At 42.7% G+C, this 27,387-nt stretch overlaps 1 protein-coding gene and 1 long non-coding RNA gene across 2 annotated transcripts in view; one reads left to right on the top strand and one right to left on the bottom strand.

Annotated features, from left to right (window-relative positions):
* LOC137374567 (immunoglobulin-like domain-containing receptor 1) overlaps positions 1-9,754 on the bottom strand; it is a 59,385-nt gene extending 49,631 nt beyond the window's left edge. The window contains exon 1 of the mRNA XM_068040858.1: positions 9,453-9,754. Coding sequence (XP_067896959.1) covers positions 9,453-9,498 — 46 coding nt within the window. The 5' untranslated portion in view covers positions 9,499-9,754. The remainder of the gene's footprint in view (positions 1-9,452) is intronic.
* LOC137374568 (uncharacterized) overlaps positions 9,250-27,387 on the top strand; it is a 49,944-nt gene continuing 31,806 nt past the window's right edge. Inside the window, exon 1 of the long non-coding RNA XR_010975849.1 lies at positions 9,250-9,427. This is a non-coding gene — a long non-coding RNA (uncharacterized lncRNA). The remainder of the gene's footprint in view (positions 9,428-27,387) is intronic.

Genomic DNA, 27,387 nt, shown 5'->3' with positions numbered 1-27,387 from the left:
ATGCGAGAATTGCTCCCTCCTCCAAATTCTTCCCTCTTTCTACTGAAGGTGATCACCTAATCTGTACTGCTATTCCACAGGCCCCCAATATCTTGCCCATTCATCTCACAGGAGCCGAGATAGTGAGTGAGTGTTATTGGACTATTCAGTCATGAAAGGAAGAATCACAGGATAGCCAAACCCCGATTTCACAGAACATTCACCTGTGCACTTTCAAACTCATTCCACTGGACTGGCATCAGAAATGGGCACTGGGATGATTTTTCCTCCCTGCCAATTGTAGTGATCCCACCACTGACTAGCCTGAAATCTGATACCCCACCGCACCCAGAATTTTTCCTGGGACTGTCATGGTTTCTATGGCACACCCTACAATGCAATGATTGTCAGAGGCATCAGCAAAGCACGGTGTTTTTTTTCTGATTTAAAATTATTTCCAAAAATGGAGGGCAACAGGAACAGATTGCATGCCTGAGAAGAAGAAGTGAACTACAATTTTGCTACAAATACCGCCAATACATACTGGCATGCAAATTGTTACCTATAATACTTATCCCTAAAGCGGGGCCATCATCATACATGTCAGATATTAGTAACTATAAATCCAATTCAATACAAGGGCTTTAGTTTGAATTTGCTATTCTTAATTATTGTTTTATGAGAATAGTAGTACTTTTAATTGCTTAAAATGGAAAGCAAGTACGGCATCAAGCCCTAGCAAAATTGAAATCAATGGGAATCAGGGGAAATCTTTCCACTGGCTGGAGTCACACCTTGCTCTAACCATTGTTGCAAAGGACCATAGGCATCTCTCCCCATTAGAGAGACAGTTGGTGATGTATAGCTTGAAGGTCACCACTCCTCAAGCATGGGGCAAGGCGAGGAGGCAGGCCTCCATGAACTACCACAGTCGGTATGGGGATTGAACCCATGCTGTTGACATCTTTCTGTAACATACACTAGCCGTCTAGCCAACTGAGCTAACAGACCACCACAAAGTCATACCTAGCACTAAGGAAACTGGTTGTGGTTGTTGGAGGCCAAGGATACCACTATAGGAGTTCCTCAGGGTGGTGTCCTAGGCCCAACCATCTTCAGCTGCTTCATCAATGACCTTCTCTCCATCATAAGGTCAGAAGTGTGGATGTTGGCTGATAATTGCAGTGTTTAGTACCATTCACAACTACTCAGATACTGAAGCAGTCCACGCCCACATGTAGTAAGACCTGGACAACATTCAGGCTAGGACGGATAAGTGGTAAGTAACGCTCGTGCCACACAAGTGCCGGACAATGACCATCTCCAGCAAGAGAGAACCTAACCATCTCCCCTTGGCATTCATCATTACCATCGCTGAATTCACCAACTTCTCAAGGGCAATTAGGGATGGGAAATAAATGCTGGCCTTACCAGTGACACTCACATCCAAAAGAGCAAATATAAAAAGTTAATCCCTCCATTTTTCTTCCCAATGGAAACAACTATTTGCAGCTTTCGAATAGCATGTGCACTATGCCAATAGAAGTAGCTTCAACTACAATACATTATGTACTTAGCTTTATTCTAGAGCGCCTCTTTCTCTACAAGTACTGATTCTCCTTTTAAAAGGTGTATTACAGCATTTGTCTGATACAATTTATTACTTTTTTAAAATTACACACTTCCAGCATTTATTTGTCCAGCAGATTTCAAAATTGCTCCTCCAAAAATTCTCAATTCATTGAATAAGGGTTCTACTGCTACTGTCATAGGAGAAGATGCTACAATCAAAGGTTAGGCTCATTGCTTCATGGTGTGCCTATTGGCTGCAAAGAAGATGTCACCAGAATAATTGATACAAGTGTTTAGTGTTATAATTGAGGCTGCTTTATATATTTTTTTAAAATCTAGAGTATCAGGAAATCAGAATCCAATGAAAAGCATTGACCAAGTAACTAATAAAAAACTAGCTACAACATGCACAACCACCCCACCATCCAAATTAAGGATGTATGAAGGTTTTAAAAAATTAATTAGGTTTTAAATGAGTCCCCACCCAAACTTTAACTGGAAGTATGCACATCATGTTACCTTCCATACAAGATTCACCTTTAAATACAACATTTATGATGGTTTTCTGGTTGTTTAATTTCTACTAGTAAGATACAAAGAAGCACAACAAATGCATGGAATAATACAATCAATATTTGCACTTTCCCTAAAAGGAAGGAAGTAAAAATCTTCAGAACAAAGTGCTTCAGTCCTATGTCATGTAGATAGCAAACCTGTCTTTGATCACCTTTTCTACTGATTTTAAAGGTATGTTGCATGCTGCCACACCAACCAAGAAAGCAGCCCGAAAAACTGTTTGGACCTCTGTCTAAATAACTGAACTGGCTGTTCAAGGAGGAGACTGGATGGGTTGAATTACCCTACTGTATATAGAAGTTACAGGTAGCAGTTCATACACAAATGTTACTTTAAGGTTCATTTTTATTTATAAGCTCAACAGATCATTCATCTGGTAGAATAAACAACAACTCCCATTTATATAGTGCCTTTAATGTAGTAAAACATCCCAAGTTGCTCCACAGGAAGGTTATCAAACAAAATTTGACACCGAGCCACATAAAGAAATATTAGCTCAGATGAGCAGAAACTTACTCAAAGAGGTAGGCTTTAAGGAGTACCTTAACAGGAAGAGAGAGAGAGGTAGAAAGGCAGGGAGGTTTTAGGAGAACATTCCAGACCTTACAGCCTTTGCAGCTGAAGACAAGACCGCCAATGGCGGAGCAAATAAAATCGGAGATGTGCAAGAGGCCAGAACTGGAGGAGTGCAAAGATTTTGGTACATCTAGGATGAGGTTAGAGAGATAGGGATGGGGCAAGGACATGGAAGGATTTGAAAACAAGGGTGATAATTTTAAAATTGAGGCATTGCTTAACCGTTACTTAAAGGAAATACAAAATGAAATAAGAACTTATTAGGCAAATTCTAATCTGAAACTTCATAAGAAAAAGTTTGGAGAATTATCAGTCTCACCAAAGTGGGATTTGGTAGGGGGATACTCTTGAAACAGCAGAGCCTTTATCCTGTATTGCAAGCTCCATATTGACTTTAGTAGAGACAATAGAACAGTACCAGCATTTAACTCCACATTTAAAATCAAGTGGACCTCATCACACAACTGATGGGCACTATGACATGGGCTGGAATTTCATGCTTTCTCCTGCAGTGGGTTTGGAGGTATTGAGGGACCCAGCCACCATCCCACCTCTGCCGAAATTTACTCTGCAGCAGGAAGGCCTGTAAATGGCCTAATTGCCCCACCACCATTTGAGGCCTGAGGCCCTTAATTGGGTAATTAACCCCCAATTAAGGGTCTCAGACTACTACAGCAGCAATTACCCATGCAGTGGGCAGCCCTGTCACCGCACACAGCATGCATGGTATGAAAAACCATGCGGGCTGCTTTCTAGCTCTGATGGCGGGAAGGGGGGGTAGGGGGGGTAGGGGGGGTGGGGGGGGAAGGTCCCTCGTTCAAAGTCACTTAGTACCTGAATGAGGCACTCAGCATCAGGAAGAGGGGGCCCGCTGAGGGCCATCCCCCCCCACCCTTGCTACCAACCCCCCTAACCCCACCCCACGAGACAACTCCTGCCCTGACCTACCTTAAGCCTGGTTCCTGCGCCGCTCCTCGGTGTCTGGTCACCGCAGCTACAGCTGTAGCCACCACCTCAACAGTGGCACTGCAGCTGCCGGCCTCTGATTGGCCAGCAGCTCTGGAAGTCTGGGATTTCTGGCAGCGGGGCCCTAAATCCTATGGAAGGCATGCTGCTGTCCAGTTAAGTGCCCGATTGGCACTAAATTCGGCAGGCCTTTCGGAAAAGAGGCGGCACGAGGATCTTGGTGTCGGTTTCCCCCGAAGTCGAGACCCGCACTGCCAGCACAAAGTTTCCCCCATGTAGTCAGGGCCACAAAACATAGGAAAATGATAGACAGGAAAACACCAGCTGGTCCATCAAGACTGTTCCATACTGTCATGTTTCAACTAATGATCATGGTCCTCAATATCTCCCATTCACTACCAGCCAAGTACAATTTTTAAAAGGTGATTCACACTGGAACTGTGTGATATGTACACAAGGAATGAGTAACATTGCTTTTTTTAAAAAAACTCAAAGAAAGTAAAGACGACCTCCACATTCACTTGTATTTGTTCCTTGCTAAGATTTTGCTGGAAAAAATTGAATATGGACAGTAGATTTGAATGTCATGAAAAATTAATTCACTTTTGAATTTTTTTTTTGTAGATTTCAATATTTTGTTGATGTCCTGTTAAGCTGCTTTTTTCCATAATTTCTATAATGGTGAAGAATGACAACAGCAGTGTCATACTAATATGTCAACACTTGAGACTTTCCAGCACTCATGCAATGCATCAGAATGCTTGAAAGCTCTGCCATTATATAAGTCACATCCACAAAGGTCCAAGGTTTCTTACCAGGATCATACAGATAGGAAAAGAAGGAATCTGCACAACCTCAAAATATCCCAAAGCGCATTACAGCGAATAAAGTACTTTTTGAAGTGTAGTCACTGTTGGAATGCAGGGAACTACAGCAGCTAAATTGTGCACAGCTAGATTGCAAAAAAACAGCAATGAGGTAAGTACCAGGTAATCAGTTGGCATTGGTTGAGGGATAAATATCAGCCAGGACACCCAAGAGAACTCCCCTGCTCTTCTTCGAATAGCACGGATCATTTAGACAAGTTTGCTCAACAAGTGGGTTACAGGGAGGGGCTTAAAAAAGGAGAGAGGGAGGTGGAGCTGTTTAGGGAGGGGATTCATGTGCTCAGGGTCTGGATGGCTGAGGGTACAGCTGCTGATGGTGGAGCAAAAGGAGTGAAGGTGCATAAGAGGCCAAAGTTGAATGAACTCAGAGGTCTTGGAGGGTTGTGGAGCGAGAAAGGATAACATAGATATGGAGGGGTAGGCCCATAAAGGGATTTAATTTAAAGTACAAGCATCTTAAATTTGAGGTGGTGGAGACACAGGAGCCAATGTAAGTCAGTCAACACACAGCAGATGGGTGAGCAGAGTTTTAGATAGGCTGAAGGTCATGCAGGGTTTATGATGGGAGATTGGCCAAGAGATCATTGAAACAATAATGTCTGAAGGTGAGAAAGGCACGGATGATGGTTTCAGCAGCAGGTGGACTGAGGCAAAGGCAGAGTTAGGAATGCTACAGAGTTGGAAGCAGGTGGTCTTCCATGATGGAGCAGAGATCAGAAGCTCATCTCAGAATCAAATAGGACATTTAGGTTGATCCACAACCCAAGACAGGAAAAAAGATGGAATTGGCATAGAGGGTTGGAGATGGTGGTGAGGAGCCGTAGATGATGACTTCAGTTTTCCTAATGTTTCACAAGAGAAAATCATCCAGGAATGGATGTCAAACAAGCAGTCTGACACCAAATAAGCAGTGTAGAATAATATTTCTATTTATATGCCACCTTTCATGACCTCAGGCGTCCCAAAGCACTTTACAGTTAATAAAATACTTCTAAAAGAGAAGTCACTGTTATAATATAGGAAATGCAGATGTTTTGCACCCAGGAAAGTTCCACAGACAACAATGTGATATGACCAGATAATCTGTTTTAGTGATGTTGGTCGAGAGATAAATATTGACTAGGATTTACATGCTTTTTTTTTTTCAAATCATTCATGGGATGGGGGCATCGCCGACTAGGCCAGCATTTATTGCCCATTCCTAATTGCCCTTGAGAAAGTGGTGGTGAGCTGCCTTCTTGAACCGCTGCAGTCCATGTGGGGTAGGTACACCCACAGTGCTATTAGGAAGGGAGTTCCAGGATTTTGACCCAGCGACAGTAAAGGAACTGCAATATAGGTCCAAGTCAGGACAGTGTGTGGCTTGGAAGGGAACCTGCAGGTGGTGGTGTTCCCATGTATTTGCTGCCCTTGTCCTTCTAGTTGGTAGAGGTCGCAGGTTTGGAAGGTGCTGTCTAAGGAGCCTTGGTGCATTGCTGCAGTGCATCTTGTAGATGGTACACACTGCTGCCACTGTGCGTCGGTGATGGAGGGAGTACATGTTTGTAGATGGGGTGCCAATCAAGCAGGCTGCTTTGTCCTGGATGGTGTCGAGCTTCTTGAGTGTTGCTGGAGCTGCACCCATCCAGGAAATTGGAGAGTATTCCATCACACTCCCGACTTGTGCCTTGTAGATGATGGACAGGCTTTGGAGAGTCAGGAGGTGAGTTACTTGCCGCAGGATTCCTAGCCTCTGACCTGCCCTTGTAGCCACGGTATTTATATGGCTACTCCAGTTCACTTTCTGGTCAATGATAACCCCCTAGGATGTTGATAGTGGAGGTTTCAGCGACCGTAATGCCACTGAATCTCCACTAATACAGTACCGGTCTGTTGGCCTGATTTTGTGCTCAGGTCCCTGGAGTTGGACTTGAACCCACAATCTGTTGACCAAAGGGTGAGTGTGAAAGAGTTGAGAGAGGTGTGTAGAGGTAGAACGGTGTGCCGTGACAGTATATATGAAACCTGACCCGATGTCTTCGGATGATGTCACCAAGAGGCAACATGAAGGAACCGTAGATAGATAGATGCTTGGGCGACTGCAGAGTTAACAGTATGGGGATGAGAAACCATTACTGCAGGTATGCTGACTACAACTGGGTAGCTAAGAGCATGGGTGGTCCTACTCAGCTGGACAATGAAGGAGGAGTGTTGAAGGAGGATGGTAGGGTCAACGGTGTAAAATGCTGTAGCACGGTCAAGAAACACAAGAAGGGGTCATGTACCACAGTCCCAGTCATAAGGGATACTTGTGATTTTAATTAGGGCCCATTCAGTGCCGTGGCAAGGGTAGAAACCTCATTCGAGAGAGAGATTCAAACATGCAGTTGCAGGAAAGGTGGGCATGAATTTGGCAGATGTTCAAAGTCTTAAGAGGAAATGTGGCTGAAAATGGGATGAAAGTTTGCAAGGGTCAATGGTAGGTTTTCTGAGGAGGGGCAGGGGGGCACAGTGTGTGGTGGCAATGGTTGTTTGAAATAGTGGGGGATAGTACACAAGGAAAGGGGAACTATTAAAATGTCAGTTATCATGGGTACCAGGAAGGGAAGTTGGGTGGTCAGGAGTTAATGGGAATTGGATCAAGGGAGTAGGAGATGTGTCTCCTGGGTAAGATGAGCTTGAAGAAGCATGGAGGCAAGATAGGAGAGAAACTAGAGAAAGAGATGGGCCTAGGGCTGGGGCAGAGTAACCTTGAGTTGATTAGCAAGGTGAAAGGAGGGCAGAGGCAACTGAATGGATAGTCTCAATCTTAAGAGACAGAGAAGTCCATGAGCTTCTTGCACTTGTTGGAGGAGAGGGTGAATGGGAAAGGAGATGGCTTATAGCAGAGAAAAGCCAAGGATTATTTTTACTCTTCTGCAAGATGCTAGACTGGTAAATGGTTTTGGCAGAGGAAAGAAAGCCTTATAGGACTGAACATGCTTCAGCCAGATATGACGATAGTGTATGATTGGGGAGGCAGGGGAAGAAAAAAAAAAGACCAAAGTGTGATTTGGTGATAAGGGTCATACCATCACTATGGCAGTTTGGGTGGGGCAGATGGTAGAACCAGGAAGGGAATGCAAGGCGCAAAGCATTGCCACCTGTGAGCCAAGTTTCACTTATGACCATGTCAATAAAACAAAGATCATGATAAGGCCCTTTACTGCATAAAGCATAAAATTAACATTAACACAATGTAAAAGGATTGGATCCATCATTTCAACAGGTACAACCTTCAATATTTCTAATACTACTGAAAGTAAAAATGCATACACACTAATGAGATTTTCAACATTTACACTATATTAAAATGCTGGAGTTTTGAAATACAATTGTACAGGAAGAGCGATACCAGAGCAACACTTCAAACAGACTGACGTCCTTGACCTGCAGGCACAATGCAAATCAAAGAAATGATGTGGATATCACACAACACCTTTATTTATATTGTTAAACTCCCAGGACTATACTGAAATACAATGTGTTATCTATGTAATTCAGTACAGTCCCAATGATGAGATATGTTGCAGAAACCTGGCAATGACAAGCTACAGAAAAGAAAACTGACATTTTGGTATGAAAAGTCTTTGCAAAATACTCAGCCACAATCCAACAGAATGTTTGAGGGATTGAATGGCCTACTCTAATTCCCATGTTCCTACTTACTCGGGATGAGATTAACAGACAAAGTGGCAACCTAGAAAAAGAGTAAAACAAAGTCAACTTGCACTGTAAAAGCACTTCGTCTGGTTAGATCACTTGCTCACTAAACAGTACTCCATACTAAAACATTAAACTGCTAAATGTGGTAGATGAAAGGAAAAGTAAAGCATGGAAGGCCAAAACCAGCAAATCACATCGCAGAAAATCTTTCAGAAGACAGCAATACCCAGCAAGACCATTGCAACTAGCCAAAAAGCACTGTGAAGTGAAAATTCTTACAGGATCCACATAGAAGTGATACTAAAATTCATGATCAAAGAAACTTCTCATATTAGTATGGGGGTGAAAGAATGAGGGGAGAATTAAGGAGTCAATAATGGAAATTGTTTTTTGTTCGTTAAAAAAGTCATAAGATGCTAGTACCTGAAGAAAGATTGTATGATTTGAAATAATTAAATGCTTTTGGACATCCTAAGTGTTGCATACAGCTCTAGGGAGGGGAAGCCCTGTATTTAAACTCCTCCACCAGCAATCTAAACATTTCTGACTAAGCCACAGATATTGATAAACAAGTTAATACTGCACTGTACATGGGGTGGTTAGAAGCATTGTGATGCGCAGAACCTGTAACTCAGGTATAGGAGGCTCCACCTAAGCTGCTCTAACACACCTTCCATATTGGATGAGTTCAAGAACTCTCCTACCCCACTTTCATCGAACAGGAAATCACTTCTAAAACACCACAATTGTACCCTCTAAAAACAGCTGTCGGGTAAGGGATCCATGAAGTACTTTTCCACAGTGAGTGTTTACAGGATTTGTGTTATTCTGCCGCTTTGGCGCTGGATTGTAGTTAGTCCAGTGAAAGCCGCACAAATAAATCCTCTGAAATACATCCAAGTGAATCTAATCAGGATATTGGAGCAATTTATCTGGTCATTCCCATCACCCCCACCCACCCACTAAAACCCTCCTCACTAGAAAACTGGCTATCGCGCGCTGAAGGAGGGTCAGTTTTTTTTTGGATCGTCCCAGCGCACCTGTTCGTCTGCCTCAGCACGCAGGTACGCCCAGGTAAACCTGGCTACATTATTTATGAAGATTGAAATATTGTGGCCACAATGTTCACACAACCTGTTGACAAGGACAACATTCTTTTATGCATAATCCAAGGAGGCTCGATCCAGGTTGGTTCTCCAACGCTTTTCTTACCTGTATGGGTCAAGGAAAACACGATGCAGGCGCTGAGTTTGTTCATTGCGACTTTCTTCCAATTCCTTGTTTAAATTCTCCGGGCAATTGCTTCACTTTTCCAAACTCATCGCCAGTGCGGGGCCTTTCGTTCTCGTTCCTATTTCCGCCTGCAACCCAGGTGATAAATTCCGCTAACAGTTTCTCTCCGCCTGTTGTGTTATTTTGTTTTCTCTCCTGTGGAACCGGTTTGTTATGCTCAGGAACAGCGCTGACTTGTTGGCTTTCACAATAAAAGCCCTCGCAACCACTCACCAAGCAGGTGAGGCACGTGACCGCAGAGGCACTCCCTGACTGGCAGCCTGCTAAAAATGTGGCCAAACTGGACTTTCGATAGTTGTAGCATATTTATGGACCGAAATATTTTTTTTTAACTTATTCATTCTTGGGATGTGAGTGTTGTTGGCAAGTCCCATCCCAAATTGTCCTTTAGAAGGCCTTCTTAAACGGTTGCAATTCCTTGCAGTAGTTTTGATACAATTGAGTGGTTTGCTAGGCCATTTCAGAGGCCAGTTATGAGTCAACCACATTGCTGGGGGTCTGGAGTCACATGTTGACCAGAATGGATAAGAACAGTGGGTTTCCTTCCCTAAAGGTTATCAGTGAACCAGTTGGGTTTTTTTTTTAACAACAATCCAGTTGTTACATTATTAATACTAGCTTTTTATTCCAGATCTATTTAATTAACTGAATTTAAATTCCCCAGCTGCCATGGTGGACTTTGAATACCTCTGTATCATTAATCCAGGCCTCTGGGTTACTAATCCAGTAACATAACCACTATGCTACTACTTCTTCAGTTCCCACATTGTTTTTCTTCTAGTATCCTGAAAATTGTTTCAACAGGTAGCCAAATGCTGAACTGATTGGGAAGTTTGCCCTTCTCGAACACACAATGTCTATAATATTGAAAGGAAATGAGACCTCCCATCTGAACAGTTCAAAGTAAAGACCATGGAATATATTAACAACGGGTCATGAACATCACTGTACCTACTTTCCACAATGAACAGGAAAGATTGAGTCTCATCAACTGATTACAACATTGTCATAGGAATAGGATCATGGGAAATAAGAGCAGGAGTAGGCCATTCGGCCCATAAAGCCTGCTCTGCCATTCAAATATCTACTTAAACGCCATTTTTCCCCCACTATCCCCATATCCCTTGATGTCGTTAGTGTTCAGAAATCTATCATTATCATCCGTCTCCCTCGCATCTGCTCTGATGATGCTACCTTCCATGACAGAGCTTCTAATATGTCTTCCCTTTTTTTCAACCGAGGATTCCCCCCCGCCCCCCCACTGTGGTTGGCAGAGCCCTCAACCGTGTCTGGCCCATTTCCCGCACCTCTACCCTCACCCCTTCCCTTCCCTCCCAGAACCGTGACAGGGTTTCCCTTGTCCTCACTTTCCACCCCATCAGCCTCCATATCCAAATGATCATCCTCCGCCATTTCCGCCACCTCCAGCGTGATGCCACTACCAAACGCATCTTCCCCTCCCTTCCCCTGTCAGCATTCCAAAGGGATCGTTCCCTCCATGACACCCTGGTCCACTTCTCCATTACCCCACCACCTCCATTTTACTTTTATTTTCAGTTATTTTTTTCTTTTTCCTTTTTTTATATTTTTTTTTGTGTTTATTTTATTTCATCTTAGTTTGTTCAGTTTGCTTACCCACTTTTTTTCATGTTTGTACTTGTGGCTGTTCAACTTTCAGTCCATTAACACCCTATCTGTACTAATGCTTTGTCTTTCAACACACCATTAACATGTTGTTTGCCTTTGCTCCATGACCTTCTGGTCAGCTATTCTGTGACCTTGTCCTATTTACATCTTCTCCTTTGTTATCTCTTGCCCCACCCCCGCTTTACTTGCTTATAACCTTTTACATTTCTAATATTTGCTAGTTCTGAAGAAGGGTCACTGACCTGAAACGTTAACTCTGCTTCTCTCTCCACAGATGCTGCCAGACCTGCTGAGTATTTCCAGCATTTCTTGTTTTTATTTTGTATTGTCATGTTTGGTTCCACCAAGACAATGTAAGGTGGTAATATTTCATAGGGTGTAGCATCAGACTCTTGGATTTGAAGGAGGGAAAGAGGGGGAAGCTGTCCACTTGATGTCTGAAGTGCTGGTTAGTGTCTAAAAAAATGGAAGAGTTTGGGCTGCAATGCCGGAAGAGCCCATCTGCTCTCACCTGGTGGAATCAAGGGTCCAAAATTGACTATTATAAAATCAGTAAGGTTCATCTAACGCTTGAACAAATGCTCCAAACAACTTAGTTGAATCAAAAAGAAAAATACTACAGATTTTGGAAATCTGAAAACAAAAATGTTGGAAATACTCAGCAGATTTGGCAACATTTGTGGAGAAACAGAAGTCAGATCTTAGAGCCTTCCCAGTCTTGCTTAATAATCAGGTATTTCTTGTTATGCATTTAGAATGGACCTGAAGGGCAGTGAGGTATTATGGCAACATAAGTATCAAGCAAGTAAAAATCATTTGCCTCCACAAAGCCTCTTAAAAGTTTTTGTAATCAGAGATTATTTGCTATAATAATTGCATAAGTTATTTCATTTTCTGGATGAAAACTCATTTTGCATTAGTATACGATGGTTGCAAACATGCTGGACAGGATTTTCCCTGCGGGCTTCTGAACCCCACCATCAGGCTGAAATGTGGGTCAGAAGTCTACACTGTGTGGGAAACAGTCACTCTTTGTGGTTTTCCCTGAGACGGCCAATTAATGGCCTGAGGGCGGGCTCGCCACCCAATTAAGGACAGCAGGTGGGCTTTTGAAACTGGAGGCCAATCAGAAGCCTTCAGCTTGAAAGCAACTGCAGGCTGTGATGGCAGGTAAGTGAGGAAGAGGGCACTTCAAAATGGAGGCATCCTCTCTCCAACTTTATTGTACTTGAATTAAAAAATGGCTTTCACAGCCAGGCCAACACTGGTGGTGGGGTGGGTGCCACTACAGGACAGCCTGTGGCTGCTCCTGTACACAGGCAACCAGGCAAGAGGTCCTCTAAGCCTGCCTAGAGCACTGGCCTGCCGGACTGCTGCTGGGAGGCCTCCTTCAAGCAGTAATCAGGCCCCTGCTACCTGTAGTGACCTGGAAGCTGACTGGAAATCCCAGTTGGCAATCCTATAATTGCCCTCAATAGGCCCTTAATGAGTCAGGTTGGTTACCTGTCACATGTGGGTGGGTAGCCCTGCTGCTCCCCCATTCCACCTCCAGGAAAATGGCCTGGTGCAGGATGGAGCCGGGAACCGGTGCACAAGCTGGTGGTGCTATGTTTAGCACCCAGCTGCCTCTGATTCCTGCCCTGGTCTTTCTGTGCTTGTGGAAGTACATATTGGATTGAAATGGATCAAAAATCAAGAAAATGCATGAAAAAAAATTTTCTGGTTGCATGATACGGACAGAGATAATAACAAAAATCTCGAAGACTTCTACTTCTTGAGCCACAGCACCATTATTAAGATCAAAAGACAAGATCGTATACTTGAGGTACTGGCATGACTGAACTGACCCCCAGAATTACTTCTATACATAACTGAAAGAGGACAAATGTTCCCATGAAAACAGTTCATTCATAATAAGGAAACACTAAAAAGGAACCCAAAGAATTCCAACACCAATCTAGAATTCAGGTAACATCCTGCTACAGAATCAAAATCATAAGAAAAGTCAAACATGAAAGAAGGCTTTTCAGACTATTGGATCTTGTTCAATTCACCTAGCCTAGGGTCCAACTGCAACTGCATAAAATATTCCTAAACTATGGTAAATGACCCCAGCTATCTATTACCTTCTGAATAAAGTTTTTTTGTAATATATCTGTTTTACATTTTCTTTTCACTAATTAATTTAAGAATGTTAGAAAAATTGAATTTGTTCATGTAATGCCATTCAACAAAGTGGACTCCACTTTAAGAGATAGTGGACCCAATTTTCAATTCCCTTCCTCTCCACTTTCGGCGTGAGTGTGGGTAGCAATGTCATGAAAATCGAAAAGAAACAATGACTTTTTGCTAGAGACCACTCATTGACAATGGCATTACCATCGCTGAATCCCCCACTATCAACATCCTGGAGGGTTACCATTGACCAGAAACTGAACTGGAGCAGTGATTATAAATACCACGGCTACAAGAGCAGGTCAGAGGCTAGGAATCCTGCAGCGAATAACTCACTTCCTGACTCCCCAAAGCCTGTCCGCTATCTACAAGGCACAAGTCAAGAGTGTGATGGAATACTCTCTACTTGCCTGGATGGGTGCAGCTCCAACAACACTCATGACGCTCGACACCATCCAGGACAAAGCAGCCCGCTTGATTGGCACCCCATCCACAAACATTCACCACTGACGCACAATGTCAGCAGTGTGTACCATCTACAAGATGCACTGCAGCAACACACCAAGGCTCCTTAGACAGCACCTTCCAAACCCGTGACCTCTACCACCCAGAGGGTCAAGGGCAGCTGATACATGGGAACACCACCACCTGCAAGTTCCCCTTCAAGCCACACCATCCTGACTTGGAACTATATCTCCGTTCCTTCACTGTTGCTGGGTCAAAATCCTGGAACTCCCTTCCTAACAGCGCTGTGGGTGTACCTACCCCACATGGACTGCAGCGGTTCAAGAAGGCAGCTCATCACCACCTTCTCAAGGGCAATTAGGGATGGGCAATAAATGCTGGCCATCCTATGAACAAATAAAAAAAATGGAGATCAGACCATTTAGATTAGTGAATACAGCCAGTGGATAACAGCATATTTGCTATTGCTGAACTATGGTGGAGTAAGTACGTATAGAGTATACTACCTGACAATGTGGAAAATTGCCCAAGTATGTTCTGTCCACAAAAATCAGGACAAATCCAGTCCATTCAATTATCGCCACAACAGTCTACTATCAATCACCAACAAAGCGACGCAAGGGATTATCAACAGTGCTGTCGAGCAACACTTAGTCACTACTACCCTGCTGACTGATGCTGAGTTTGGGTTCCGCCAGGACCAGTTGGCTCCTGACCTCATAACAGCCTTGGTACAAACATGGACAAAAGAGCTGAACACCAGAGCAAAAGTGGTAATGACTACCCTGAACATCAAGACAGCATTTGACCGAGTTTGGCATCAAGGAGCCTTAGTAAAATTGAGGTTAATGGAACTCTTCACTGGCTGGAGTCATACCAAGCAGAAAGGAAGATGGTTGTAGGTGTTGGAGGTCAATCACCAAAAGCACCACTGCAGGAGTTCCTCAGGGTAGTATCCTCAGTCCATCATCTTCAGCTGCTTTGTCAGTGGCCTTCCCACCATCATAAGATCAGAAATGGAGATGTTCACTTGCACAGTGTTCATTTCCATTCGTGACTTCTCAGCTAATGAAACAGTCCGTGCTTGCATGCAGCAAGATTTGGATAACATTCAGGGTTGGGCTGATAAGTGGCAAGAAAGATATGTGCCATGCCAGTGCCAGGCGATGACCATCTCCAACAAGAGAGAATTGAACCACCTCCCTTTGACATTCAACATCATTACCATTGCTGAATCCCCCACTATCAACACTCTGGGGTCATCATTGACCAGAAACTTAACTGAACCAGCCACATAAATACTGTGGCTACAGGAGCAAGTCAGATGTTGGGTATTCTGTGACTCATCTCCTGACTGCTCAAAGCCTGTCCACCATCTACAAGGCATAAATTTGGAGTACGATGCAATACTCTGCACTTGCCTGGATGAGTGCAGCTCCAACAACACTCAAGAAGCATGACACCATCCAGGACAAAGCAGCCTGCTTGATTGGCACCCCATCCACAACCTTAAACATTTATTACCTCCACCACTGACACATAGTGGCAGCAGTATGTACCACCTACAACAACTTGACAAGGCTTTTTTATTTATTTATTTTTTTATTTATTTAGAGATACAGCACTGAAACAGGCCCTCCGGCCCACCGAGTCTGTGCCGACCAACAACCACCCATTTATATGAACCCTACAGGACTCCCATATTCCCTATCACCTACCTACACTAGGGGCAATTTACAATGGCCAATTTACCTTTCACCTGCAAGTCTTTGGCTGTGGGAGGAAACCAGAGCACCCGGGGAAAACCCACGCGGTCACAGGGAGAACTTGCAAACTCCGCACAGGCAGTACCCAGAATTGAACTCTGGTCCCTGGAGCTGTGAGGCTGCGGTGCTAACCACTGCACCACTGCTTCTTCAATAGCACCTCCCAAACCGGCGACCTGTACCACCTAGAAAGAGAAGGGCAGCAGGCGTATGGGAATACCATAACCTGCAAGTTCCCCTCCAAGACACACTATCCTGACTTGAAAATAGATTGCCATTCCTTCATCATCACTGAGTCAACATCCTGGAACTCCCCACTTAAAGGCATTATGAAAGTACCTACACCACACGGACTGCAGCAGTTCAGGAAGGCAGCTCACCAGCACCTTCTCAAGGGCAATTAGGGATGGGCAATAAATGCCAGCGAGGCCCACATCAGTTAAAAAAGTAAAAGCCTCAAAAGTGGCAATCAGACTGTAACAATAAACTTAATTCATCTGTTACCAAATGCGGTCACATCTGCTTCTTGCATCCAAGTAGTAAACCATACAAGAGCTGAAGGGGCACTTCATCCCAACACTTCAAACCTAACCTAAATATTTTGTTGTCACCATTTCGATTGATGATCAACAGAAATGTTAAAAAGATTTGAGAGAATGTTGGTGCTTTTACCATTTGTGTACAAGCTCTAAAAGGCAAAGGAAATTACCATGTGAATGTGGGTACTTCTCAGTTTTGAACACAAAGAGCCATTTCAATATACTCTAGTGTCAAATTGCAGTGCAGTGCCAAAAAGGTTGTTCACTGCCCTTGTGTTCTTGCCCCTTGGTTCTAAACAAATTGGAAAAGTATGCTACAAAGTAAAATTTGTGCCTACCAGTATATGTAAACTGTATGACAATCTTTTTTATGAATATTTTAAGACTTGGGGAAAATAAATCTTATTCTGTTTTCAGGTAAAATGATCTCAAGCTTAGCAAAAAACAGAAAAACTGTAGAAACTGAAAAGGGACAGTGACAGCAATGGAAGATAAAATTTGATGTAGAGAAGTGTGAAATGCTACATTTTGGTAGGAAGAACGAAGAGAGACAATATAAAATAAAGTCTGCAATTCTAAAGAGGGTGCAGGAACAGAGAGACCTGGGTGTTTATGTGCACAAATTGTTGAAGGTGGCAAGGCAGGTTGAGAAAGTGGATAAAAAGCCATATGGGCTTCTGGGCTTTATAAATCGAGGCATAGAGTGCAAAACAAGAAAATTATGATGAACCTTCATAAAACACTGGTTTGGCCTCAACTGAAGTTATTGTGTTCAATTCTGAGCACCACACTTTAGAAAGGATGTGAAGGCTTTAAAGAGGGTATAGAAAAGAATGGTTCCAGGGATAAAAACAAGAAATGCTGGAAATTCTCAGCAGGTCTGGCAGCATCTGTGGAGAGAGAAGCAGAGTTAATGTTTCAGGTCAGTGACCCTTCTTCAGAACTGACAAATATTAGAAATGTAAAAGGTTATAAGCAAGTAAAGCGGGGGTGGGGCAAGAGATAACAAAGGAGAAGGTGTAGATAGGACAAGGTCACAGAATAGCTGACCAGAAGGTCGTGGAGCAAAGGCAAACAATATGTTAATGGTGTGTTGAAAGACAAAGCATTAGTACAGATAAGGTGTTAACGGATTGAAAATTGAACAGCCGCAAGTACAAACATGAAAAAAAGTGGGTAAGCAAACTGAACAAACTAAGATGAAATAAAATAAAATAAACACAAAAAATATATATATAAATGGTTCCAGGGACTTCAGTTACATAGGCAGATTGGAGAAGCTTGGGTTCTTCTCCTTGAAGGAGAGAAGGTTGAGAGGAGATTTGATAGGAGTGTTCAAAATCATGAAGGGTCTAAGCAGAGTAGATGAAAAGAAATTGTTTCCATTGGCGTAAGGGTCGAGAACCAGAGGACACTTATATAAGGTGATGGCAAAAGAACCAACAGCGACATTAAAAACTTTTTTTAATCAGTGAGTGGTTAGGTTCTGGAATGCACTGAGAATGTGATGGAGGCAGATACAATCGGGGCTTTCAAAACAGAATTAAATAAGCACCTGAAGAGAAAAAATTTGCAGGGCTACAGGGAAAAGGTGAGTGGGTGGGACTAACTGAGTTGCTCTTGCAGAGGGCTGGCACAGACATGATGGGCCAAATGGCCTCTTTCTGTGCTGGAACCACTCTATGATTCTACAAGTTGAGCTGGTTAATCAGCATCTGTGGAGAGAACAGATAAGTTTTGCATTTCATGTGTAGATCCTTTTTCAGAACTGGCAGAAATTACAGATGAACGACATTTAAAAAGGAACAGAACAAGAGGAAGTGGGAAGGAAAACAAAGGGTCTACACCTGAGACATGAACTTAATTTGTCTTTTTTCCCTAGTGTTACAGGAATTTTTCAAAAGGGCATAGTTAACCGTATGCAAGATTTTGTCTTGTAATAGGCGAGATATAAATATGTTTGTGTGTAATGGTGGGAAATAAAAAACAATGCTTCTGTTACAATAGCAGGCAGAAGAATCTGCTAAGAATAAATGTTCATATGATATTGCACAACATAATTCCCTAGTTTATTTTGTTTATCAAGTGTGCTTTTTGATGATGTTGCATTAATATGCTTGTTTTGATTTAAACCAATTTACAACTGAACAGATAAGAATAGCCTTAAATTGCCAGAACTATTTCCACCTTAATCACAAAAAAAACCCCTCTAAGACCAGTGTTAACAAGGCAGCGTTATCAATGGTGTGGTCACAAATCAATATTTGCATTGGCTGCGCACCCAGCAGTATTGATACTGTCACAATCAGTGCAAAAAACATAAACTGCTGCCAATAAGATCAACTAAATAGGACATATATTGTGAAACCGGAATTAGTGAATAATAGGGCATTAAACTAATTTAATTTGTTAAATGATTAAAAGATTAGCAATTATGGGAAAACAAAAAGTAGACATATTTACATTTGATAAATAAATGGGAATTTTTGAGTTGAACTGTAAACTGTGTGCAAGTATAATATTTGTTGAGGAAACAAAATTTACTTTGGAAAGGTTTATCCTTTCTCTGATTTTTAAATTTGAACAAGAGTTACTCAGCTTAATCCTGTGGAGACATTGCAGCACTGCAAATGTGACAGTATGGGCAGGATTTAATGCTGGAGGTTAGCTACCTTTTGGGCGTGACTCCTGTGGACTGGGACTAGAAATTCTTTGGGAATTGCTCTTGTCATGTAGGCCACCACCTGCCAAGAATGAGGCACATTAATTTCACCACATGGACATTAAATTTCAAATTGTTGCTGGGAAGAAAAGAGGGCCTATCACAAGGAATTGCCAGGCCCCTCGCCAGAAAGACATTTTTGCATACTAGCAGACAGTGTTGGAACAAAGGAACCAGTCCCTGCTGCCAATACACGGAAGACGTGGTGATACCAGCTTAGTTATACGACTAACTGGCTGTTGAGTTTTGAACTGGAGAGTTTTAAATTAGCCACAGAGAATTTGAGATCAAAAAAGCTCCTGGATTGAGTACATTTCTCTCTTGTCTGCTCTCATCTCTCTCTCACCAGCTTGGAATCCATTGAAGACACATGAACCCCAAGAGAGAAAAGTCTCCTACAGTAAACAAGGTTTAAGAAGAATACTGGGGCCCAACGAAAAGGGAGAACTACCTACAAAAAGACTCTATAGTGAGCTCGAAGCACAGTAACAAGATACTCTTCGGATATTGCCTCAAACCTCTCCACTTTATTTTTCTTCTCTTTTCTGTCCCTATTTGCATGTGTGTATCGCATATGCATGCGAGCGTGGGCCCATCGTGTATCCGTATTTATTAACCGAATTAGAGTTTAACTTTAAGGTTTAATAAATTTCACTTTTCTTCTTTAAACCTAAGAAAGCCTGTTTGTGCTCATTTCTTTACCTTATAATTGGAAAGTGGTGAATAAGGATTCACCATGGGGGGAGCTCAAAACGCAGTGTCTTTAAAAATGAAACCCTATTACAGTAAGATCAGGTGTAGGCTGAAAGGGTCCCCTAGACACCTATTTAGGGCCTTCATGTCATGCTTGCAAGCATCCTTGAAACGGAGCTTTGGGCACCCATTGGTCATCAGGCCCTGAATAGCCATGAGAGCGACTAGCACAACATAGAGGGAATATGTCCCTAAAGATGGGCAGGCTTATTGAAAGGATTTCTAAATGACAGGACAATGTCATCCATTACATTATCTGTTATGTGCACCATAGCAACATTGGGGTGCAAGGAACCCCGAGCTTCTAAGGCAGGAATGGCATATGGGCATTGGTGTGGGTGTCTCACAGTAAGGTGGGGACTTTTAATGATGAACGAGCCCATGGGGAATGAATTGTGCTGTGTAAAAATAAAAAACTTTTCCAAAAAATTCAAGCTTCCCTTCAGCAGCCGCAGGCCTCACAGAGTCCTACTGCAATGATTTTCCTCCCTCCTCTGAAGTGGGCTCTCCAATGGAGGCAGAAATTCCACTGGAGCCCATAGGTATTATTTAACTGACTCTGACCTTAGAAAATCAACCGGGAAATTCTCGTCCTGCTGAAGATGTGGCAGGTTTCCACTAAAGTGGAAAATCCCACCCGAGAACTCCAGATTGAAGCAGTGTTAAGTCCCTGAAGGAAGCTGTTTCATTCTGATTTGCCTTGAGAGTACAATGGGAAATTAGTTCCAGTGCAGAGTCAAGCCTGGTGTAAAGAACATCCAGGGGTCTATGGGACCTTCTAGGCTTTCTAGACTGTTCTAAAAGTGTAGAGACTCCTGTCTACACTCAATTTTGTAGGAACATAGGAACAACCCTAAAGCCTGCTTCGGCATTCAGATTATGGCTGAACTTTACCTCAACTCCATTTACCTGCCTATCTTCTAAATCCCTTGATATCCTTACCTACAAAAACTCTAGCTATCTGAGTTTTGAAAATTTCAATTGATCCAGCATCTACAGCCTTTTAGGGAGGGAGCTCCAGATATCCTCAATCCTTCATGTGCAAAAATGCTTCCTGATTTCAGCCCAATTCCTGCCCCATTCCATTTTCCAAAAAGGTTTAAACTGGTGTCAAAAGAACCTGTTAGTTTGCAGTTAATTATATTAATACTGGGCTTGCATGTCACTTAAATGGCATGTACTTATTCAGTGTTTTCATCCACCTATATAAATAATATATTCAATACTGCTAGGAGATAAGGTTTATGCAAGTACATTTCAAAAGTCATGTAGTTGTAGCATTTTTAATCTTTCCTGTTTCCTCTTAATTAGTTAAAAAAAACTTTGTGTCAAGTGCTCTGGCACTACCATTTTTTGTACACTCGTGATGTTGTGACAATGGGTTTCTGACTGGGAATGCCCTTTTAGTTTAAATTTTTGGAGGAGGAGCAGTGGAACAATGTCAGAAAGGTCAGGTAGCATCAGAGGTAGACTGTAGCCAGAAATTTACGCCCCCAAACAAGCGGGCTGGTGGTGGGGGTGGGGCGTGGGTGTAAGATCGATTGGGAGGTGGCGGGGGGGGGCGGGGTGGGTGCGGAGAGGGGAGTCGTTCCCGACCCCTTGCCAATTTATGTGGGGCAGCAGTGGTGAGAAACAGCCCGCCCGCCCCAGGCCAATCAAGGCCCTTAAATGGCCAATTAACTGGCATTTAAGGACCTCTGCCCACCGCCACGGGTATTTTATTCTTGACTAGCGGGCAACTGAGACCTCAAAAAGCCCACCTGATGAAACCAGGTGGCCTTGCGGCCTGGGGGGGGGGGGGGATCTCCTCATCAGGCACCCTGTGCCCCATGGTGCCACCCCCAAAGTTCCAACTGCCCCCAATGTACAACCCTCCTCCCGTCCCCCTAACAACCCCCACTTGCCTCGCTGGGGCCCGACCGATTGTCCCCGGTGAGGCCCTAAAAACGTACCTTTTTTCCAGGGCCATCCTTCATCATCTTCTGATGGCTGGGTGTAGTCCCAGCATTGGCCACTGCTCCCGGTGGTGCTGCTGGGATTAAGAGCTGCTGGCCCATTGATTGGCCAGCAGCTCCATCAGGCAGGACTTCCTGCCTCAAGGAGGTGGAAGTCCTGCCCAAGACCAATGAAATGCTTGAGGAGCATAAAATCCTTGGCTTCCCAGGCTCGGTGGAGGTGGGCTTGCCACTGACTTTTCGGCTGGTGGACAGGGCCTCCCGTCCAGCGAAAAATTCAGGCCAGTGCTACCATTTGGTACCTACCCACCTTACAGGCAGAAGCAGAGCAACTTGACAATGACAGTGCAGAAGTGTTGAACAGAAGCTCTGGGGCAGTATACAGCTAGCTGAGCTGGGCCAAGTGCTATCAGACACCTTTCTACTATCACACACTTTAGGGCTGGTACTGCCAGTGGTTGTAATGATTAGCTGCATCCTCAAGTCCTTTTCCTCCTCCTTCTAGGCACATGGCAATGTTGTCATATGGGAGGGTGCTCTGGAGTGGCAAACAAAGTCACCCTCCTTGCAACCAGCTCATTCTGCCTTATCAGCATTTCCATCAAACTGGGGGTTTGGAGTCTTGCTGCTTTACCACTTGCTCTCAGATTTTCTGCCTCCAATTTTATTGTGCCAGCCACTGGACTTTTCCTCAGGAATCTTTGTTATACAAATAAATATTGCAGAGGCTGAAATATACATTAAAATATTTCCAGCCTTCATAAAGGCTACCAACTTAGCCACTTAAATGGCACATCCTTTTAAATTTACCCATCACCATTGTAAACAGGTCTTTATCATGCAATTCACATGCAATTTTAAGTTTCTTCCTCACTTTCTGGCAAATTCCAAACATCAAACCCAATATGGACAGGAAGCAGGAACATTTTGATGTTAAATCAGGAGGGGTCAGCATAGTAAGGGTTGACCAGGTGCTAATAACTCATTGGCTTTCTATTGTCCAATTGAAGGCTCAATTAAAAAATCTAACCTCATTTGTTAAACAGAAAGATTGAGAGTTGACATAATAGCAAAATACTGCGGATGCTGGAACTCTGAAATGAGAAAAGAAAGTGCCGGAAATACTCAGCAGGTCTGGCAGCATCTGTGTAGAGAGATCTGTTTCTCTTTCTACAGTTGCTGCCAGACTTGCTGAGTATTTCCAGCACTTCCTGTTTTCATTTGAGAGTCGACATGTTGTTCAAGACATAATCCCACATTTTCTTTCTAAAGATCCCACTGTGAATAAGTTATGCAGTTTCACTGGGTATCAAATAAAACATTTTCTGATATTTTAATTTTTTTTAAATACAATTTCACAGCTTTATGTCCATGATATAACACAATTTATTGAAAACTTAAACACCATGATTTAAAAAAAAGAATCAAATACATAGAAGCACATTTCAAGCATAGCTTTATGACAGCCAGATTTACTGGTGTAATCAGAGGAAATTTTATCAACACAGTTTAACAAATCCCCTCTATGTACTATAGCACCAGGCTACTTACTGTCTTCGGGAACAAATTGCAACAGAATTAAACTCTCTTAGTTCTGGAAAGAAAAGTAAATGATTAAACAATTCTGAATTTTACAGCCAAAGGTATAAGAGCAACAATAATCCAAAATTTGACAGGTGCAATTCAATCCAATCTTTGTAATTATAAGATTTTAAAGAAATTTAATAGTGAAAGTCATTCAACACCAAACAATACAATTATTACACAAATCTCATAACTTGCATTTCTGTTGCAGACTGTAGATGCTCTTATAATTATTTCCTCTGGTTAGAAGTAGAATTGTCTTAATTATGGTAGAACTTTCACTACCAATACTGAGACTTTGATTTTTGAACTTCTGAGAGATAAGTCACTTGCCTTTTGGCGGAGTTAAGATAGTTCACTATGTTCTGCCCCAGTGAGGATCACTTCTTTTTCAAAATCAATAATTAGAGAAAGCCTCTAGCAGCAGTGTCCAAAAAAACATTTTAAACTTTGATCAAAATTAGTTATGTACATTTTATCTTGCTTGACTCAATAAACAAATAACACTATTTCATGTGGCATGTTCTTCCACATTATATCCAACCTGCTACACATTACTTGAATTAATACTGAATACAAAGTACAATATGCACCAATAATGAGTTCCTGCTTTGAGATAAGTCAGTGATAGGTTCAGCTTTTAAAAGGCACCACAATAGCTTTGCAGAGGAATTAGTTAATCCCTATTTGAAGGTATTTATTGGGCTCAATCTAATATTTTCTTACTGATGCTTGTGTTGCTCACCACAATTGTGGTAGTACTGTGCTAATAAGTATACCAGCTGTAATTTAATATTTTGATACTGTGCCAATACTAATAGATTGAATCATGATACATTTTTGGGAATATGTTCTAAATAATGGAAAGTTCTCTGAGATGGTACAATCCTTTAGTTTGGGGAGATGGGGGAATGGGAGGGGAAAGCCGAGAGAAGAAATGAATCCTCTTAAATTACCTGTAATGTTCTTAGTCATTCCCCTCAAATTAGCCCAGAAAATGCCAGCTTTTGGTAACTATTGTCAAATGTACTTTTTTTGTTTTATGTTTCCATTTCCTCCACCAATTTTTCTATTTTCCTCAAGCACCAATTGCCTTCTGGTATATTTTCAAATAATCATATTCAGATATGAGCTTTGGTAATGTCAGAAGATTGTTCAATCACATGGGGTATCCTAACTGAGGTCAATTGTGTACTTGCACTTAAGCAGGGGGTCATTGGATAGCAATTATAAGCAGAAAACCCTGGCCAATTTTCCCCTTCTAGCTGATGGCTGTTGAGGATAGTTGTAGCATCACTACCCTTAACCTGGCTAAGGTATCTGATTAAACACAGACTGGCTGGCAATGAAATCTGGACTTTCTGGTCTGTGTGGCTTGCTACTCACTGAATCGACCCAGTGGGACAGTGACCTCCAGAATAACATACTCTTAGCATTTTGATACTTTTCATTGCTTCCAGCAAAATTTTAAACACAAATTAATAGAGTGAAAATGAAAAGATTTTCCACCAATTGAGCAGTCAGTGATGAGAGGTTTGAATTTAAAAGAGAATGAAGAAAGAGGTTAGGAGAAATTTCTTCACTGTGTGGGTTGTTGGTGCATGGAATGCTTTACCATGGAGGCAGAGACCATTGTACATTTAAGAGAAAATTAGATAACTATTTGAAGCATACAAAGGTACACGGAAACATGGTGCAGTGGGATTAATTTTGGATTGCTCTAATAATAAAGATGCAGTGAAATGAATGGTCGCTTTCTGTCCTGTAAACTTTTATGGTTCTGTCTCCTGGTAGTCAGGAACTGGAGCACAATTTGTGTTGGTTGGTATTGTCCCCCTGCAGTGGAAATGCAACAGCAGTCACCCAGTTCTGTAATACAAACATTTTATAGCTGTAATACAGCCTGACATATTCATGAGATAAAAGTATTACCCACCTTGTGATACCAAAAGATACAGACTTCATGTATGGACTATCTGTAATGCCATTATGAGACTTGCTAAAGTATTTTTTTTTCCTTCCCTCCCTAAAACCTAGCCAGTTGGGACCTGGCGTCAATGGAATTTGGACGAGTATCTATTATACGACGCAGGCTAGGAGCCATTTTATCAGATGTGGATTGCCAGCCTAGATGCCTGTAAGAACTGACATGTCATGGCAGAATTTCTCACAAAAGGGAAAGGTCCGCAATTCATCTGTGGGAGGGTTTGACAAATAATTCTATGTCCAGAGGGATTTTTTGGAAATCTTGTACTGTTCTTCGGTTCTGGATTCATGATGACAGATGCCTAAAGTTTGAATGGTGGTTATATTATGCATAAGTTTTTATTATGGGTACTAGTTCAAGTTTGATAGAATTGGGAGAGTTACATTTGTATCCAAGAGGTTACAAGTTAAAAGCTTGTAATCAAGTATAATCTGCTGTATTCACTTTTTGCTTGGGTTTATAGCATAAGATGCATGATCTGATAGAATGTTTATTCTTTCACTGTCTGAAGGGTGGGAGAACACAATATGGTTAAGTCAGTAACACGGCCAACATTATAATATGAAATATTGTGTGAAGTTACACTGCAGTTTGTAGAAAGTGTGAATTCGCTTATGGGAATGGTCTTTGACACTGAGCACAAGTGAAATATTTGGGGAAGTCATAAAACACAACAGGGATACTTTATCAAAGCTTTATAGTTTCTAAGAGATAAAAATAAACATATCACATAATCACATTTGTAACAAGGGTACATGGACTCGACCTCAGAAGAAGGAAGATGTACATTCAGGAAAGAGCGAAATTGTGGAATAGGCAGCTGGCAAGACAGTAGAGGCAGTTTGTTTCAGCAATTTCAGCTGGAAGCAGGGAAGATTTTGGGGAAAAGAAACTGAGAGGTTTTAAGAAATAGTAAGAAAAAGTTGCATTTATATAGTGCCTTTCACTTTCAGGACATCCCAGAAAGAAAGAATGAGGAGAGAAAGGAAAATATAAAGGATAGGGAGGAGAGGTGAAGCAGATGGGCAGGGGGTTGGTGGGGCGGGGGGGGGGGGGAGGTGGGGGTGGCAAGGATGAGATGGAGAGAATGGTGAGGGGAAAGGAACAGGAAAGGTGGAGGTTGGAAAATGGGAGATGAATGGGAAGGGGGAGCTAGCTGAGATGCTGTTCGGTGGTATTTTAAAATTCATTCATGGGATGTGGGTGTCACTGGCTATGCCAGCATTTATTGCCCATCCCTAATTGCCCTTGAGAAGGTGGTGGTGAGCTGCCTTCTTGAACTGCTGCAGTCCATGTGAGGTAGGTACACCCACAGTGCTGTTAGGAAGGGAGTTCCAGGATTTTGACCCAGCGACGGTGAAGGAATGGTGATATAGTTCCAAATCAGGATGGTGTGTGACTTGGATGGGAACTTGCAGGTGGTGATGTTCCCATGCATCTGCTGCTCTTGTCCTTCGAGGTGGTAGAAGTCACGGGTTTAGAAGGTGCTGTCTAAGAAGCCTTGGTGCATTGCTGCAGTGCATCTTGTAGATGGTACACACTGCTGCCACTGTGCGTCGGTGGTGGAGGGAGTGAATGTTTGTGGATGGGGTGCCAATCAAGCAGGCTGCTTTGTCCTGGATGGTGTCGAGCTTCTTGAGTGTTGCTGGAACTGCACCCATCCAGGCAAGTGGAGAGTATTCCATCACACTCCTGACTTGTGCCTTGTAGATAGTGGACAGGCTTTGGGGAGTCAGTAGGTGAGTTACTCGCCACAGGAGTCCTAGCCTCTGACCTGCTCTTGTAGTCACGGTATTTATATGGCTACTCCAGTTCAGTTTCTGGTCAATGGTAGCCTCTAGGGTGTTGATAGTGGGGGATTCAGCAATGGTAATGCCATCGAATGTCAAGGGGAGATGGTTAGATTCTCTCTTCTTGGAGATGGTCATTGCCTGGCATTTGTGTGGCGCAAATGTTACTTGCCATTTATCAGCCCAAGCCTGGATATTGTCCAGATCTTGCTGCATTTCTACACGGACTGCTTCAGTATCTGAGGAGTCGCGAATGGTGCTGAACATTGTGCAATCATCAGCGAACATCCCACTTCTGACCTTATGATTGATGGAAGGTCATTGATGAAGCAGCTGAAGATGTTTGGGCCTAGGACACTACCCTGAGGAACTCCGGCAGTGATGTCCTGGAGCTGAGATGATTGACCTGCAACAACCACAGCCATCTTCCTTTTCGCTAGGTATGACTCTAACCAGCAGAGAGTTTTCCCC

This window comes from Heterodontus francisci, chromosome 10 (assembly GCF_036365525.1).
Source record: "Heterodontus francisci isolate sHetFra1 chromosome 10, sHetFra1.hap1, whole genome shotgun sequence".
Taxonomy (NCBI): Eukaryota; Metazoa; Chordata; class Chondrichthyes; order Heterodontiformes; family Heterodontidae; genus Heterodontus; species Heterodontus francisci.
This window is presented reverse-complemented; position numbering and strand designations above follow the sequence as displayed.